Source organism: Pygocentrus nattereri, chromosome 16 (assembly GCF_015220715.1).
Source record: "Pygocentrus nattereri isolate fPygNat1 chromosome 16, fPygNat1.pri, whole genome shotgun sequence".
Lineage (NCBI taxonomy): Eukaryota > Metazoa > Chordata > Actinopteri > Characiformes > Serrasalmidae > Pygocentrus > Pygocentrus nattereri.
In genome coordinates, this window is record NC_051226.1 from 6909513 (window position 1) to 6929698 (window position 20186).

At 40.8% G+C, this 20186-nt stretch overlaps 1 protein-coding gene across 2 annotated transcripts in view; it reads right to left on the bottom strand.

The window, feature by feature from the left end:
• Positions 1–1882: 1882 nt before the first annotated feature.
• Positions 1883–20186, bottom strand: part of onecut2 (one cut homeobox 2) — a 41123-nt gene continuing 22819 nt past the window's right edge. The window contains exon 2 of one of the 2 annotated variants that reach the window (XM_017713228.2): positions 1883–2176. In XM_017713228.2, the coding sequence (XP_017568717.1) occupies positions 1890–2176 (287 nt within the window). In that variant the 3' untranslated portion in view covers positions 1883–1889. The remainder of the gene's footprint in view (positions 2177–20186) is intronic. The other variant, XM_017713237.2, reaches the window with a different exon arrangement.

A 20186-nucleotide genomic window follows, 5' to 3' on the forward strand; every position in this document is an offset into this window, starting at 1 on the left:
CGTCCTCCTCATCATCGTTCCACTCGTCCTTGTCTTCTTCTTCTTCGTCGCCGTCGTTTGTTCGTCGCTGTTCCTTTTTGTTTTCATTTTCTTTTCTTTGTTGTCTTTAGAACAGTTTGTTTTTTTTAGTTTGTAGAACAGTTAGGTGCAGAAAAAGTTTCTTTGGTTTCGATTTGTCAATAAATAGAAAAAGTCTTAAGTGTCCACTTTTGAAATTATCCATTAAAGCCTTTGGCCTTCTTTGTAGCGGGGAGGGGCTGCATACTGGCTCACTCACAGATTCTGCTTGGTGGAGGCTGACCTGGGTGGGCTTGGCTGAATGTATAGTATTTGAGCTGAATCTCTTGGGGTGTGACGTTGTTAATGAGATAAAAAAATAATCATTCTTGCCCTACCAAAAGAAAAGAGAGTGAGATTGATAGCTCAGTGCTTTTTTAAAAATAATACACACACACACACATATATATATATATATATATATATATATATATATATATATATATATATATATATATATATATAAGCATATATAAAGCACCGCAACCTGTCTGATCCCTACAGACAGGTGTGCCTTACACCTACACACTGAGCTGCTCACCTTCTCTTCTTTTCCAAGAAGCACTGAGAAAGCTAAACTGACAGGCATTGCTTAGGAGATTGTCCTCTTTTATTCTATTATAAAGGCCCTGATTGCCAATGCCAGTTCACTTTCATCTGGCTCCATAACTAGCTGTATATATAATGAGAAAAATATAATGTCTTAAATAGACTATTGAATGAATGGCTCAAAATAATCAGTAATGACTGGGTGGAAATCGTGGGATGGATGTATTTATAGCTTGACCACCGTGGGGTTCCTTTATGATGAGATTTGCAGAGAGAAACTGCTGTAGTGGATGTTCTTCAGTCGCATCATAGAAATGGCATCCTGAGTTTTCTAATGATTGAAGAACAATCTCTATGGTCCAGCCCCTTTTCTATTGCAAATGAAATGTGCTTCAAAATTGTGCTCACATACTTGGCTGACCACTTAATTTCTTGAGAGGAGGAAAAGACTGCAGTGGTAGCAGTTTACTGTTTGTGTGTCTGTGTGTTTTCCTGAAAGTTGCCTTTACTTAACTACTATAGATTTGTGCTTGCATCCCTGCCAATAGCAGACACTGTAAAATCGACCACCCGTCAGCAGGAAGATGACTTTTTGGATGTTTGGATATTTTGAGCTCCCTAGCTCAGATTACTAATGCTTCTACTGAAGTTTAGTGCTGAATTCAGGCGTTTGTGTTGGTGTGTTTGCTCTGTTAATCTGAAAGCTTTGAGACTGTGAAACATCTCCTTAAAGGACAGCTGCATAAAGTGTGAACATAAAGGAATAGAATGCGTTCTGAGTTCAAATTGGTCATGTAAACGGTGTCTGGACCCCTTTTGGCATTTACTTTTGAAAATTCTGCCCATTTTTGGGGCACATTATGATGACCGCATACAACTGCATGCACCCTGACCCTGCACTAGATGCAGCATCAGTGTGCATTTGTATCATAACCAACTGTTAAAGTGGAATAATTTGTTGTTCAAAAGCAAATGCTGGGGTATAGGCAGTGTATTGATGGCTGTTCTCCTCCCTATGACTCTTTGGATGATTTATTTTTGCTACATCGGCCAGTAAGCAGCCCCGCTCCCTTCTTCAGCTCCACCCGAAAAAGGATTTTTTTGGTGATTTTTGACTGGCCCCACCCACTCCCTGGCGCACAAACCCCACCCCAGCATAACCCGTCATGTCTTTCACCCAAGCTGCTGCCGCTGCTTCTTTCTTCAGCCCCATCCCAACCCATCCCCCCGTTTGCTCGTTCCCTGTGCTGCCCCCACCCCCACCCACCCACTGCTTTCCAGAATCAGGCTTTGGTACAAGTGCTGGAGGTGGACGAGGCTCCTCCGGGACTGCTCTCGTCCACCCATTTGTCCAGGCTCCGTCTGCGGGCATTCATGAAGAAGTTGCTAACAGTGCTCAGTTCCAGTCCCAGCTGCTGTGAAATGGTCAGCTGCATCTCTTTGGATGGGCGCTTGTTCTCTTTGAAGATGGCCAGTAGTGTTCGCCGCTGGAGGTCAGTAAAAACCAGGCGGGATTTCTTTGGTGTATTGCTCCTTTCCTTGCTGGAGTCTTGCTCTTTTCTTTTGCATGCTTTTGGGTTTCCAGGAGAGCAAGAGAAGAGAGAAAGAGATGAGAGAAGAGAACAAAAGTTAATTTAGCAGAAACGTAACCATTGAGAGATAAACAGTAGTAACATGCACACAATATGCTAACAAACAATATTTTTCTCTGCAAAATCATGAACGTCATTATAACCAGAAAGCACTAGAGCTGGATTAGATTTATCAGAGTTTGTGTAATGTCATTGGTTGGAATTTGACTGGCCAACTCATATGAGTTAAAGTATGTTTATAATTTCCCAGAATTCCCAGAGAAAGCCCAAATTATATAGTTATAGGTTAGATGTTCACCTTGTTATTACAATATTGGACACAATAACAATATCACCCCACACGTCTGTGCATATAATAACTGTCCAACTGTCAATATACACTTCATATTTACACTGGACAATAATCATTTTACAATTATTACCGTCAAACTGTAAAACTACACACGCTGCAGATTCATACTGGATTAAAATCACTCCACAATTATTACTGTGAGACTGTAAAACTACACGCTGCAGATTCATACTGGAATAAAATCACTCCACAATTATTACCGTCAGACTGTAAAACTACACACACTGCAGATTCATACTGGATTAAAATCGCCCCACAATTATTACAGTCAGACTGTAAAACATCACACACTGCAGATTCATACGGGATTAAAATCACTCCACAATTATTACCGTCAGACTGTAAAACTACACACACTGCAGATTCATACTGGATTAAAATCACTCCACAATTATTACAGTCAGACTGTAAAACTACACACTGCAGATTCATACTGGATTAAAATCACTCCACAATTATTACCGTCAGACTGTAAAACTACACACTGCAGATTCATACTGGATTAAAATCACTCCACAATTATTACAGTCAGACTGTAAAACTACACACTGCAGATTCATACTGGATTAAAATCGCTCCACAATTATTACAGCCAGACTGTAAAACTACACACTGCAGATTCATACTGGATTAAAATCACTCCAAAATTATTACAGTCAGACTGTAAAACTACACACGCTGCAGATTCATACTGGATTAGAATAACAGGTAAACTAATCCAGTTTGAACAGGGCTTAATTCTCCACTTTTTCCCCCCTCGAACTACATGCCACAAGAACATCTCTTTTTGCCTCGGCTCTGCTCAGATCAATGTCTTATTTTGCAGGAAACGTTCAGGACTTTGGATTAGCTGAGCAGAACTGAGGTGCCCTCGAGGTAATTGCCTCTGTGGCCACTACGATTCCCCAAATGATCCGGCTTGCGAGAGGAAAAGCTGCAGGGTATTTTTAGGCAGCGGCGCAGGCCGGAGAGCCGTGTGCAGTGAAAGAGGCTTTAACACATGATCTCCTGGTCATTATCAGCCAAGGCCAGAGGGGGCACAACAAAACAAAGGGAAAAAACGGATGAGGAGCATAGTGCAAGCCATTCTCTCTAAATATTACAGCGTACTTTGCAGCATGAGGGCAGGAAGGTACGGCAATAACTGCAGAGCGTGTTTATGTGACCTCGGATGTTGCACAGCAGAGAAGATTCATTCAGAGTGTGGTTAACTGCAGCTTTGCTCAGAGACAGTCGATCAGCAGCAAATGCACTATAATGACGACACAATAGAAAAGTCCATGCCACAAACAACCACAACTGTCTTCTGGTTCTGGAGCAGTGGAGATGTGTCTGTTTCTAAACTTAAAGTGGAGTCAGAACAAGTTATTGCAAATGGAGGAGAATGCAAACATTGAATGTACATAATTTCCACATAAATAATTTTGTCCTTTAGTTTATCTTGGCAAAAATTTTGTTGATTTAATGTAACTTATTTGTGCAGAAATTCCGTCCACGTTTGAATCGGGTAAAGTCAATGCACAAACGCTTGTAAAGTGACTTTGCAATAAAGCAGAACAGGAAGGCTTCTTTGTTTAATAATCATCCTGGTGGGTCCTGGCATGAGAATTTTGTGCTTTTACACACAATAGGCCTCCATATTCTGCTCATCTACAAATGGAGTGACTCCTAGTGAGCAGCTATTATTATTGATTTGTTGGTATTTTTATTGTTTATTTGTTCACTTTTCTTACTTGTGCTTTCAAGCAGTTTTTGTTTTCTATTTTCCTCTGACAGCATCCTGAGCATCTCTCACTTTGTGCTTTCCCATACGGTGCCCACAATGCAATGGGATCTAGACGCCTGCACAACCTTTTGCACCAGGACAAAGGAAAGATGAGACGTGTGTTCTTAAAACACAAACACCTCAGTTCCCAGCATTCATGAGGACGGACTGGGAAGTCAGAACAGGACTATATAGAGGTGTCTACATAGAGTCAGATTAACCGTGTGTGTGTGATGTTTGCACTGAAATCAGACATTGTTAAGCAAGTAATAGTAAGAAATATTTATGTCTGCAGTACTTTGAAAACAACTGATGTTGCACCAAAGTTAAAATAATCAAAAGATATGTACATTGAACATGCATAGTGGATTATGATCACTGCACATTTATTACTATCAGACTGTAAACACTAGACACACTGCAGATTCATACTGGATTAAAATCACTCCACAATTATTACAGTCAGACTGTAAAACTACACACACTGCAGATTCATACTGGATTAAAATCACTCCACAATTATTACTGTCAGACTGTAAAACTACACACACTGTAGATTCATATTGGATTAAAATCACTCCACAATTATTGCCGTCAGACTGTAAAACTACACACTGCAGATTCATACTGGATTAAAATCACTCCACAATTATTACCATCAGACTGTAAAACTACACACTGCAGATTCATACTGGATTAAAATCACTCCACAATTATTACCATCTGACTGAAAAACTACACACTGCAGATTCATACTGGATTAAAATCACTCCACAATTATTACCATCAGACTGTAAAACTACACACTGCAGATTCATACTGGATTAAAATCACTCCACAATTATTACCATCTGACTGAAAAACTACACACTGCAGATTCATACTGGATTAAAATCGCTCCACAATTATTACCGTCAGACTGTAAAACTACACGCTGCAGATTCATACTGGATTAAAATCGCTCCACAATTATTACCGTCAGACTGTAAAACTACACACGCTGCAGATTCGTACTGGATTAAAATCACTCCACAATTATTACCGTCAGACCGTAAAACTACACACGCTGCAAATTCATACTGGATTAAAATCGCTCCACAATTATTATTGTCAGACCATAAAACTACACGCTGCAGATTCATACTGGATTAAAATAACTCCACAATTATTACTGTCAGACTGTAAAACTACACACTGCAGATTCATACTGGATTAAAATCGCTCCACAATTATTACCGTCAGACTGTAAAACTACACACGCTGCAGATTCGTACTGGATTAAAATCACTCCACAATTATTACCGTCAGACCGTAAAACTACACACGCTGCAAATTCATACTGGATTAAAATCGCTCCACAATTATTATTGTCAGACCATAAAACTACACGCTGCAGATTCATACTGGATTAAAATAACTCCACAATTATTACCATCAGACTATAAAACTACACACACTGCAGATTCATACTGGATTAAAATCACTCCACAATTATTACAGTCAGACTGTAAAACTACACACACTGCAGACTCATACTGGATTAAAATCACTCCACAATTATTACTGTCAGACCGTTAAACTACACACTGCATATTCATACTGGATTAAAATAACTCCACAATTATTACTGTCAGACTGTAAAACTACACACTGCAGATTCACACTGGATTAAAATCACTCCCCAATTATTACCGTCAGACCGTAAAACTACACACACTGCAGATTCGTACGGGATTAAAATCACTCCACAATTATTACATCAGACTGTAAAACTACACACGCTGCAGATTCATACTGGATTAAAATCACTCCACAATTATTACAGTCAGACTGTAAAACTACACACACTGCAGATTCATATTGGATTAAAATCGCTCCACAATTTTTACCGTCAGACCGTAAAACTAGACACACTGCAGATTCATACTGGATTAAAATCACTCCTCAATTATTACTGTCAGACCATAAAACTACACACACTGCAGATTCATACTGGATTAGAATCACTCCACAATTATTACCGTCAGACTGTAAAACTACACACGCTGCAGATTCATACTGGATTAAAATCACTCCACAATTATTACCGTCAGACCGTAAAACTACACACGCTGCAGCTTCATACTGGATTAAAATCACTCCACAGTTATTACTGTCAGACTGTAAAACTACACAAGCTGCAGATTCATACTGGATTAAAATCACTCCACAATTATTACTGTCAGACTGTAAAACTACACACTGCAGATTCATACTGGATTAAAATCACTCCACAATTATTACCATCAGACTGTAAAAACTACACACACTGCAGATTCATACTGGATTAAAATAACTCCACAATTATTACTGTCAGACTGTAAAACAACACACTGCAGATTCACACTGGATTAAAATCACTCCCCAATTATTACCGTCAGACCGTAAAACTACACACGCTGCAGATTCATACTGGATTAAAATCACTCCACAATCATTACTGTCAGACCGTAAAACTACACACACTGCAGATTCATATTGGATTAAAATCGCTCCACAATTTTTACCGTCAGACCGTAAAACTAGACACACTGCAGATTCATACTGGATTAAAATCACTCCTCAATTATTACTGTCAGACCATAAAACTACACACGCTGCAGATTCATACTGGATTAAAATCGCTCCACAATTATTACCGTCAGACCGTAAAACTACACACGCTGCAGCTTCATACTGGATTAAAATCACTCCACAGTTATTACTGTCAGACTGTAAAACTACATAAGCTGCAGATTCATACTGGATTAAAATCACTCCACAATTATTACTGTCAGACTGTAAAACTACACACTGCAGATTCATACTGGATTAAAATCACTCCACAATTATTACCATCAGACTGTAAAAACTACACACACTGCAGATTCATACTGGATTAAAATCGCTCCACAATTATTACAGTCAGACTGTAAAACTACACACACTGCAGATTCATACTGGATTAAAATCACTCCACAATTATTACCGTCAGACTGTAAAAACTACACACACTGCAGATTCATACTGGATTAAAATCACTCCACAATTATTACAGTCAAACTGTAAAATTACACACTGCAGATTCATACTGGATTAAAATCACTCCACAATTATTACAGTCAGACTGTCAAATTACACACAGTGCAGATTCATACTGGATTAAAATCACTCCACAATTATTACCATCAGACTGTAAAAACTACACACACTGCAGATTCATACTGGATTAAAATCACTCCTCAATTATTACTGTCACACCGTAAAACTACACACACTGCAGATTCATACTGGATTCGAATCACTCCACAATTTTTACCGTCAGACCGTAAAACTACACGCGCTGCAGATTCATACTGGATTAAAATCACTCCACAATTATTACCATCAGACCGCAAAACTACACACACTGTAGATTCATACTGGCTTAAAATCACTCCACAATTATTACCATCAGACCGCAAAACTACACACACTGTAGATTCATACTGGATTAAAATCGCTCCAGTATTATGGACACACATAGTCAGTAACGAAAGCACATTAAAAGAAAGGGAAACAATGAGGTAAAGAGGAGGAGAAGACACCAGTCAGGCTAGACATATAAATGAAACAATATCAAAACAAAGTGCACAGAACAACATAAAGCTCTCCTTACAGCCATCTCCCAAAGCTACAAGATACAGGTGTATTTTAAGCTTCCACTGAAGGACAGTAAGGTAGGTGTATGTCTGATCCTGCTAGGGAGACTGTGACTGAGAATGCCCAATCACCTTTCAGCTGTTTCCTTGAACGAAGGACCCTTAGAAGGTATCGATCAGAGAGTCTCAGGGCTCTTGGAGGAGTGTAAATCTGGAAAAAGTCTGATTTGTAAATGGCTGCCAGCCTATTTAGAGCTTTAAAACCCACAATTGAACCTTAACCTGAAGTCTAAATTGATTTGGAAGCCAATGAAGCTAAAATTGGTGTAATATGATTGTGCTTTTTGTGCTAGTCGGTAATCAGGCTGCAGCATTTTGGACTAGCTGTAGTCGTGTTAATGAAGAGTGACTGACACCCCGAAGCAATGAGTCCAAACAACATGAGCTGGACGCATGAATCACCTTTGACAGGACATTGGGGGATTAAAATGCTTCAACTTTAATTTAATGAATATTTCTGAGGTTAAGAAGCAGCTTTTTACCCACTGTTGAGATGGGCTTATTAAATGTGTGGTCTTGGTCAAAGATCACTATATTTTTATTTTCATGTGGTTTGTGGCCCAATTTTTCAGTGTAATCATTGATCAGATCAGGACAGCCAACCAGGTAGTACATGTGATAAACAAGCAGACAGCTGCTGGATTTAGATTATGATGCTAAAAAGGGTTATGTTGGACGTTCGCACCATTTGACATGAGTGTTGACATGGCTATATCAGGGGTGTCAAAACTTTTTTTATAGGTGAAATATCAAAAAACCTGAGGACAGATTAGTCTTTACCAAAACTGTGGTCAATCGTTTATTATTAAAACATGAAAAAGCACATATAAATAGAACTATTGTTTATTACAGTGCAGTTAGTAAAAATATTATCAGTATTTAGTTATTCCACCTTTAAATCATTTACCTAAACATTTTCATCTTGGATGTAGCTTATGTGTATAAAAACTACACACACTGCAGATTCATACTGGATTAAAATCCCTCCACAATTATTACAGTCAGACTGTAAAACTACACACACTGCAGACTCATACTGGATTAAAATCACTCCACAATTATTACCGTCAGACTGTAAAACTACACACTGCAGATTCATACTGGATTAAAATCACTCCACAATTATCAGAGTCAGACTGCAAAACTACACACTGCAGATTCATACTGGATTAAAATCACTCCACAATTATTACCATCAGACTGTAGAACTACACACACTTCAGATTCATACTGGATTAAAATTACTCCACAATTATTACAGTCAGACTGTAAAACAACACACTGCAGATTCATACTGGATTAAAATCACTCCACAATTATTACCGTCAGACTGTAAAACTACACACACTGCAGATTCATACTGGATTAAAATCACTCCACAATTATTACCGTCAGACTGTAAAACTACACACGCTGCAGATTCATATTGGATTAATATCACTCCAGAATTATTACCGTCAGACTGTAAAACTACACACTGCAGATTCATACTGGATTAATATCACTCCTCAATTATTACCATCAGACTGTAAAAGTCCACACACTGCAGATTCATACTGGATTAAAATTACTCCACAATTATTACCGTCAGACTGTAAAACTACACACTGCAGATTCATACTGCATTAAAATCACTCCACAATTATTACCGTCAGACTGTAAAACTACACACACTGCAGATTCATACTGGATTAAAATCACTCCACAATTATTACCGTCAGACTGTAAAACTACACACGCTGCAGATTCATACTGGATTAAAATCACTCCACAATTATTACCATCAGACTGTAGAACTACACACGCTGCAGATTCAAACTGGATTAAAATTATTCCACAATTATTACCGTCAGACTGTAAAACTACACACTGCAGATTCATACTGGATTAAAATCACTCCACAATTATTACCATCAGACTGTGAAAGTACACACGCTGCAGATTCATACTGGATTAAAATCACTCCACAATTATTACCATCAGACTGTAAAACTACACACGCTGCAGATTCATACTGGATTAAAATCGCCCCACAATTATTACAGTCAGACTGTAAAACTACACACTGCAGATTCATACTGGATTAAAATCACTCCACAATTATTACCGTCAGACTGTAAAACTACACACGCTGCAGATTCATACTGGATTAAAATCGCCCCACAATTATTACAGTCAGACTGTAAAACATCACACACTGCAGATTCATACTGGATTAAAATCACTCCACAATTATTACCATCAGACTGTAAAACTACACACGCTGCAGATTCATACTGGATTAAAATCGCCCCACAATTATTACAGTCAGACTGTAAAACATTACACACTGCAGATTCATACTGGATTAAAATCACTCCACAATTATTACCATCAGACTGTAGAACTACACACACTTCAGATTCATACTGGATTAAAATTACTCCACAATTATTACAGTCAGACTGTAAAACAACACACTGCAGATTCATACTGGATTAAAATCACTCCACAATTATTACCATCAGACTGTAGAACTACACACACTGCAGATTCATACTGGATTAAAATTACTCCACAATTATTACAGTCAGACTGTAAAACTACACACGCTGCAGATTCATACTGCATTAAAATCACTCCACAATTATTACCGTCAGACTGTAAAACTACACACACTGCAGATTCATACTGGATTAAAATCACTCCACAATTATTACTGTCAGACTGTAAAACTACACACGCTGCAGATTCATACTGGATTAAAATCACTCCACAATTATTACCATCAGACTGTAAAACTACACACGCTGCAGATTCATACTGGATTAAAATCGCCCCACAATTATTACAGTCAGACTGTAAAACTACACACTGCAGATTTATACTGGATTAAAATCACTCCACAATTATTACCGTCAGACTGTAAAACTACACACGCTGCAGATTCATACTGGATTAAAATCGCCCCACAATTATTACAGTCAGACTGTAAAACATCACACACTGCAGATTCATACTGGATTAAAATCACTCCACAATTATTACCATCAGACTATAAAACTACACACACTGCAGATTCATACTGGATTAAAATCACTCCACAATTATTACAGTCAGACTGTAAAACTACACGCTGCAGATTCATACTGGATTAAAATCACCCCACAATTATTACAGTCAGACTGTAAAACATCACACACTGCAGATTCATACAGGATTTAAATCACTCCACAATTATTACCATCAGACTATAAAACTACACACACTGCAGATTCATACTGGATTAAAATCACTCCACAATTATTACAGTCAGACTGTAAAACATCACACACTGCAGATTCATACTGGATTTAAATCACTCCACAATTATTACCGTCAGACTGTAAAACTACACACACTGCAGATTCACACTGGATTAATATCACTCCACAATTATTACCGTCAGACTGTAAAACTACACACACTGCAGATTCACACTGGATTAAAATCGCCCCACAATTATTACAGTCAGACTGTAAAACATCACACACTGCAGATTCATACGGGATTAAAATCACTCCACAATTATTACCATCAGACTGTAAAACTACACACGCTGCAGATTCATACTGGATTAAAATCGCCCCACAATTATTACAGTCAGACTGTAAAACATCACACACTGCAGATTCATACTGGATTAAAATCACTCCACAATTTTTACCATCAGACTATAAAACTACACACACTGCAGATTCATACTGGATTAAAATCACTCCACAATTATTACAGTCAGACTGTAAAACTACACGCTGCAGATTCATACTGGATTAAAATCTCCCCACAATTATTACAGTCAGACTGTAAAACTTCACACACTGCAGATTCATACTGGATTTAAATCACTCCACAATTATTACCATCAGACTGTAAAACTACACACGTTGTAGATTCATACTGGATTAAAATCGCTCCACAATTATTACTGTCAGACTGTAAAACTACACGCTGCAGATTCATACTGGATTAAAATCACTCCACAATTATTGTCAGACTGTAAAAACTACACACACTGCAGATTCATACTGGATTAAAATCCATCCATCCATCCATCCATTATCTTCCGCTTCTCCGGGGTTCGGGTCGCGGGGGCAGCATCCTAAGCAATGAAGCCCAGACCTCCCTTTCCCCAGCCACTTCCACCAGCTCTCCAAGGGGGATTCCGAGGCGCTCCCAGGCCAGCTGGGCGATATAGTCGCGCCAGCGTGTCCTGGGTCTTCCCCGGGGTCTCCTCCCAGGTGGACTCGCCTGTGACACCTCCCGAGGGAGGCGTCCAGGAGGCATCCTAACCAGATGCCCGAACCACCTCAGCTGGCTCCTCTCGACGTGAAGAAGCAGCGGCTCTACTCCGAGTCCCTCCCGGATGACTGAACTTCTCACCCTATCTCTAAGGGAGAGTCCAGACACCCTGCGGAGGAAACTCATTTCTGCCGCTTGTATTCGCGATCTTATTCTTTCGGTCATTACCCAAAGCTCATGACCATAGGTGAGGGTGGGAACGTAGATCGACCGGTAAATTGAGAGCCTTGCCTTATGGCTCAGCTCTTTCTTTACCACAACAGACCGGTAAAGAGCCCGCATCACTGCTGATCCAGCACCAATCCGCCTGTCAATCTCCCGCTCCCTTGTACCATCACTCGTGAACAAGACCCCGAGATACTTGAACTCCTCCACTTGAGGCAAGAGCCTATCCCCGACCCAGAGAGGGCTCTCCACCCTTTTCCGCCTGAGAACCATGGTCTCGGATTTAGAGGTACTGATTCTCATCCCAGCCGCTTCACACTCGGCTGCAAACCGATCCAGCGAAAGCTGAAGTTTGCGGCCTGATGTCCCCAATAGGACCACATCATCTGCAAACAGCAGCGATGTGACCCTGAGGTCACCAAACCGGACACCCTCCATCCCTTGACTGCGCCTAGAAATTCTATCCATAAAAATTATGAATAGAATTGGTGACAAAGGGCAGCCCTGACGGAGTCCAACTCTCACTGGGAACGAGTCTGACTTACTGCCGGCTATGCGAACCAAACTCCAGCTTTGTTTGTACAGGGCCTGAATGGCTCGTAGCAAAGAGCCATGTACCCCGTACTCCCGAAGCACCTCCCACAGAATACCCCGGGGAACACAGTCGAATGCCTTCTCCAGATCCACAAAGCACATGTGGACTGGTTGGGCAAACTCCCATGAATCCTCCAGAATCCTGGAGAGGGTGAAGAGTTGGTCCAGTGTTCCACGACCAGGGCGGAACCCGCACTGTTCCTCCTGGATCCGAGGTTCGACTATAAGCCGGACTCTCTTCTCCAGTACCCCTGCATAGATCTTACCAGGGAGGCTGAGGAGTGTGATTCCCCTGTAGTTGGAACACACCCTCCGGTCCCCCTTTTTAAAAAGAGGCACCACCACCCCAGTCTGCCAATCCAGTGGCACCGCCCCCGATGTCCATGCAATGTTGAAAAGGCGTGTCAGCCAAGACAGCCCCACAACATCCAGAGCCTTGAGGAACTCAGGGCGGATCTCATCCACCCCTGGAGCCTTGCCACCAAGGAGCTTCTTAACTACCTTAGCAACTTCGGCCTCAGTAATGGACAAGCCTATTCCCATGTCCCCAGACTCAGCCTCCTCACTGGAGAACGTGTCGGTGGGATTGAGAAGGTCCTCAAAGTATTCCTTCCACCGCCCAATGACGTCTTCAGTCGAAGTCAGCAGCACACCATCTCCACTATATACAGTGCTAGTGGCACACTGCTTTCCCCTTCTGAGTCGCCTGACGGTTTGCCAGAATCTTTTCGGAGCCGACTTAAAGTCACTTTCCAAGGCCTCACCAAACTCCTCCCATACACGGGTTTTTGCCTTGGTGACAACTGAAGCCGCAGATCGCTTGGCCTGTCGATACCTGCCAGCTGCCTCTGGTGTCCCACAGGCCAACCATGCCCGGTAGGACTCCTTCTTCAGCTTGACGGCATCTCTCACCTGGGGTGTCCACCACCGGGTTCGAGGATTACCGGCCCGACAGGCACCAACTACCTTATGGCCATAGCTACAGTCAGCCGCTTCAGCAATGGAGGAACGGAACATGGCCCATTCTGACTCAATGTCCCCCACCTCCCCCGATATCTGGTCAAAGTTCTGACGGAGGTGTGAGTTGAAGATCAATCTGACAGGTTCTTCTGCTAGACGTTCCCAGCAAACCCTCACTATACGTTTGGGCTTGCCTGGTCTGACCGGCATCTTCCCCCACCACCTGATCCAACTCACCACCAGGTGGTGATCAGTTGACAGCTCAGCTCCTCTCTTTACCCGAGTGTCCAAAACACATGGCCGCAAGTCCGATGACACGACTACAAAGTCAATCATTGAACTGCGGCCTAGGGTGTCCTGGTGCCATGTGCACTTATGGACATCCTTGTGTTCAAACATGGTGTTCGTGATGGACAAACTGTGGTTTGCGCAGAAGTCCAAAAACTGAACACCACTCGGGTTCAGATCAGAGAGGCCATTCCTCCCAATCACACCCCTCCAGGTTTCACTGTCATTGCCCATGTGAGCGTTGAAGTCCCCCAGTAGGACAATAGAGTCTCCAGGAGAAGCACTTTCAAGCACCCTTCCCAAGGACTCTAAGAAGGCTGGGTACTCTGAACTGCTGTTCGGTGCATAAGCACAGACAACAGTCAGGACCCGTTCCCCAACCCGAAGGCGTAGGGAAGCTACCCTCTCGTCCACCGGAGAAAACCCCAACATACAGGCACCGAGTCGAGGGGCTATGAGAAAGCCCACACCTGCCCGCCGCCTCTCACCATGGGCAACTCCAGAAAAGAATAAAGTCCAGCCCCTCTCAAGGAGATTGGACCCAGAGCCCAAGCTGTGTGTTGAGGTGAGTCCGACTATATCTAGCCGGTATCTCTCAACCTCGCGCACCAACTCAGGCTCCTTCCCCGCCAGTGAGGTAACGTTCCAAGTTCCAAAAGCCAGTTTCAGCAACCGAGGATCAGAACGCCAAGGCCCACGCCTTCGGACACTGCCCGATCCACAACGCACCGAACCCCTACTACTGCCCCTCCCATTGGTGGTGGGTCGATGGGAGGGGGGACTCATGTAACTCCTTCGGGCTGGGCCCGGCCGGGCACCATGAGTAAATGCCCGGCCACCAGACGCTCGCTGGCGAGCCCCTCCCCCAGGCCTGGCTCCAGGGTGGGGCCCCAGTAACCCTGTTCCGGGCAGGGTACACAAGTCCTGTTTTGGTGTCTTCATAGGGGTTATTATGGATCACACTTTGTCTGACCTGTCACCTAGGACCAGTTTGCCATGGGAGACCCTACCAGGAGCTTTTGCTCCAGACAACATAGCTCCTAAGATCATTCAAGCACGCAAACCCCTCCACCACGATAAGGTGGTGATCCAAGGAGAGGCTGGATTAAAATCACTCCACAATTATTACTGACAGACTGTAAAACTACACACACTGCAGATTCATACTGGATTAAAATCACTCCACAATTATTACTGTCAGACTGTAAAACTACACACTGCAGATTCATACTGGATTAAAATCACTCCACAATTATTACCGTCAGACTGTAAAACTACACACACTGCAGATTCACACTGGATTAAAATCACTCCACAATTATTACCGTCAGACTGTAAAACTACACACGCTGCAGATTCATACTGGATTAAAATCACTCCACAATTATTACCGTCAGACCGGAAAACTACACACGCTGCAGATTCATACTGGATTAAAATCACTCCACAATTATTACTGTCAGACTGTAAAACTACACACTGCAGATTCATACTGGATTAAAATCACTCCACAATTATTACCGTCAGACTGTAAAACTACACACACTGCAGATTCACACTGGATTAAAATCACTCCACAATTATTACAGTCAGACTGTAAAACTACACACACTGCAGATTCATACTGGATTAAAATCACTCCACAATTATTACCGTCAGACTGTAAAACTACACACACTGCAGATTCACACTGGATTAAAATCACTCCACAATTATTACAGTCAGACTGTAAAACTACACACACTGCAGATTCATACTGGATTAAAATCACTCCACAATTATTACAGTCAGACTGTAAAACTACACACACTGTAGATTCGTACTGGATTAAAATCACTCCACAATTATTACCGTCAGACTGTAAAACTACACACACTGCAGATTCGTACTGGATTTAAATCACTCCACAATTATTACTGTCAGACTGTAAAACTACACGCTGCAGATTCATACTGGATTAAAATCACTCCACAATTATTACCATCAGACTGTAAAACTACACACTGCAGATTCATACTGGATTAAAATCACTCCACAATTATTACCGTCAGACTGTAAAACTACACACGCTGCAGATTCATACTGGATTAAAATCACTCCACAATTATTACCGTCAGACTGTAAAACTACACACACTGCAGATTCATACTGGATTAATATCACTCCAGAATTATTACCGTCAGACTGTAAAATTACACACACTGCAGATTCACACTGGATTAAAATCACTCCACAATTATTACCATCAGACTGTAAAACTACACGCTGCAGATTCATACTGGATTAAAATCGCTCCACAATTATTACAGTCAGACTGTAAAACTACACACACTGCAGATTCATACTGGATTTTTTTTTTTAATTTAAAAGAATGCAAAGACGTTTTAAAAATCACATGTGATTTAAATGTCAATGTTATATATCAATTCAAGGGTTCTTTCTCAAATATGTACATTATATTGAGATTCTTTAAACTGTTAAACAGCTCTTTACACTGACATACCGCTATATATACGTGTCGGCTAAAATATATGTTGTTGTTGATTTTCTAAGTATAAATAAGTTACACAACCTCTACAGAGACACACTTCTGTACACTAATACAGCGCACAATGGATGTAATATATTGGGTATAAATAAGATAAAATGAGGCCCGTGCATTTTATTTTTTTGTGAATGTTATATTTTATGAATATGCTCATATAACACAAACAAACAGAACATGCGCACTATATTGTGCAAACACCTACGTTTCTTGCCAGTAGAAGATGTGAACAAAACTGACTAGTGGTGTTCAAACATTTGCATTTACAAAAGGTGGTTCTCCAAAGAATGATCCATTCAGAGGACCAATAGTGGTTCCTCTGTGGATGTCTTCAAGTCTGGACCTTGAATCCAGTTTCTGATCCTGTATATTGTAATCACTGTTCATGACCGACAACCTACACTTTTAAAAAAGATGGTTCTTCAAGGGTTCTTTAGTAAAGACAGTGATTCTTTATAGAACCATAAACACTTCAAGAACCATTTGCTTGCTTTGCATGGTGAAATGGTTCTTCAGACTGAGGGGGAATGTGTTGTATATGGTTTTATACAGAAGCTTTCTGAAAGTGGTTCTATATAGCACCAAAAAGGGTTCTAAATTAGTGACGTAATTAATATAGCAATGTAGCAATATCAGAACCCGTGCAATATGGAACACATTCTCATCAACTGGAAGAACCATTTCACTGTACAAACAATTAAGCATGCAAATGGTTCATTGAGTGCTCATGGTTCTAGACAGAACCATTGTCTTTACTAAATAACCCTTGAAGAGCTATTTGTATGCTTGTAACAATATCAGAACCCTTTTTGGTGTTATACAGAACACATTCTCCATTAATCCAAAGAACCATTTCACAGTACAAACAACTATTTAAGTATGCAGATGTTTTTTCGAGTGTTCATAGTTCTAGATAGAGCCACTATCTTTACTAAAGAACCCTTGAGTTTTAGAGTGTAGTGTCACACCTACCAATTATTACAAAATCCAGGACCAGAAACTGGATTCAATGTCTTGATTTGAAGAACCCTTTATTTTTAAGGGGGTAGTCATGCTGTACTGTATGCTGGCTGGGATTTTAGAGTGTAACATGTTTAAAATGGTCTGTTCTGGTATCAATAATTAAAGCAGGTCCTGTTACAACCTAAAAGCCGAGTGAGGAAGCAGAGCTCAATCTGCAGGAACAAAAACACAGCATGAAAACTCGGGCTGCCCGATGTGTGTAGCCTAAACGTAATGACAGGATGATAGAGTGAGAACCGTAACACTGCAGCAGCTATGCACACCCACACACACGGCTCAAGATTTGATTTGATTACCTCTCTGAATTAAGTATGCACAAGTGAGGCCGGGCACGATCAATATAAATCAGGTTAAGCACGCGATTGAGTACAAAACTATTATGTAAGAGGAAACTCCAACAGAGGGTGCGAATAAACACAGCCTCGCCATCCGGTGTGCGCGGCAGAGGGGAACACTCAGGGCCTTACAGGCCTTCAGCTTTATTTAGTACTGGAAGTGTGCATGTGTTTTAATACTCTACAAGTCCAGCTCTAATGTCATGGTTCAGTTTTGGAAACAAAACGATTGAATTCTTGAAATGCCCAATTAAGATTGTCTTCTGTCCCATTAGACACAACCAGGTCAGCTCTCTCATTGGTTAGGACTTCAGGAGCTGGACTGAAGGCCTACAATGTTAGATTAACTGCTGACATAACTGAGGAATCGACCAATCATGCCTTGATTTACAGTGAGGTTATTCTCATGAACATATACATAAATTAAAATGACTAAAAAATAAAAGTTTTCTATTTTTGGGATATACAACAGCAACGCCTGGTTTAACGTTAAAAAATAAGCCAAATTGATTTTTATTAACATTTTCAAACTTAAGTGAGCAAATTACCGCAACACAGTAAGATGTGAAGATAAATATGCAAATAACTTTTTTTACAAGTGATAATCTGCAAACTGTTGGCAAACTAAGAGTTTTACTTTATAAATTATAGTGGGTAACACTTAAAGTGTTACCATATAGTGTCTTGCTATTTCATCTTGTTATTGCAAACATTTCGTTTTTTTTTTTTACTTTGCTGTTTTGGTTCAGTTTCTTAGAACTTTTCTATTGAAAAAAAGCAAAAAAGTGATCAAATGGAGAATGAGAACTAGATAGACGGACACACTGTGGTAAAGACAATTAGGGTAAAAAAATAACTGAACATTTTGTACCTCACAGATTTTCTAATTATATGAATATTGTTCATCTGCATATTAATACAGACACAAATTGAACTTTATGGACATGATTTGGGGCGGTTTTGTGAGTATGACTCAATGGGTGAAACAGCGAGAAAAAACATTCTAGGTCTACAAACATCACTGGTGTAGTCTAAGCAGGTTAGTTGTTAGGAATGGAAAACAGCGGCGGCAGCTCTATAACAGAACTCTTTAATGAAAGAGCCACTGTAAAACTGATACATATGTCACTGTCTTTTACAAGCTTCAAATGTCCACATTCAATCTATACTGATAGAATCCCATACGAAATTACATTTACGGCATTTGGCTGATGCTCTTATCCAGAGCGACTTACAATTTGATCATTTTACACAAGTAGGCGAAGGTGGTGTTAGGAATCTTGCCCAAGGACTCTTATAGGTATAGTGTAGGGTGCTTACCCAGGTGGGGGATTGAACCCCAGTCCACAGCGTAGAAGATAGAGGTGTTAACCACTACACCAACCAACCACAAATTAAAGTAACTGGTAACACTTTATTTGGATAGTCCACTTTCGATGCTTTGTTACGTTCCATTCAACTAAACATCTACTAAATTGACTATCATTTTCTATAACTCTAAACCTGCTCTAATCCTAACCCTAAGCTTAACCTCAACCCAAAACTTAAACCCAACCCTCAACCTGGTCCAAATCCTAACCTTAACCCCACCACTGTTTAGAGTCCAAGGCCTAGCTCCAACAGTCATGCTTCTCCCCTGGTGTATAATGTGTTTATATTGTCCTTCCTTTATCAGACACAAAAACATTGTTTAATCTATTTTGTCAGAAACGAAAAGACACGTCAGAGCTATTAAACCAGCGAGACACAAACAAATGGGCAAGGCACTCAAAACAAAACAGGCCTGTGAGGCAGACAGACAGACATTCAAGACATTTAGAGGGTCTGCGCAGAGAGGATGCTTAAAAAGACCAAGTCCCTCATGCACTACAAACCCACCCAGCACGGCCCTCTCATTGCTCTGCTGGGCTAAATATTTGATA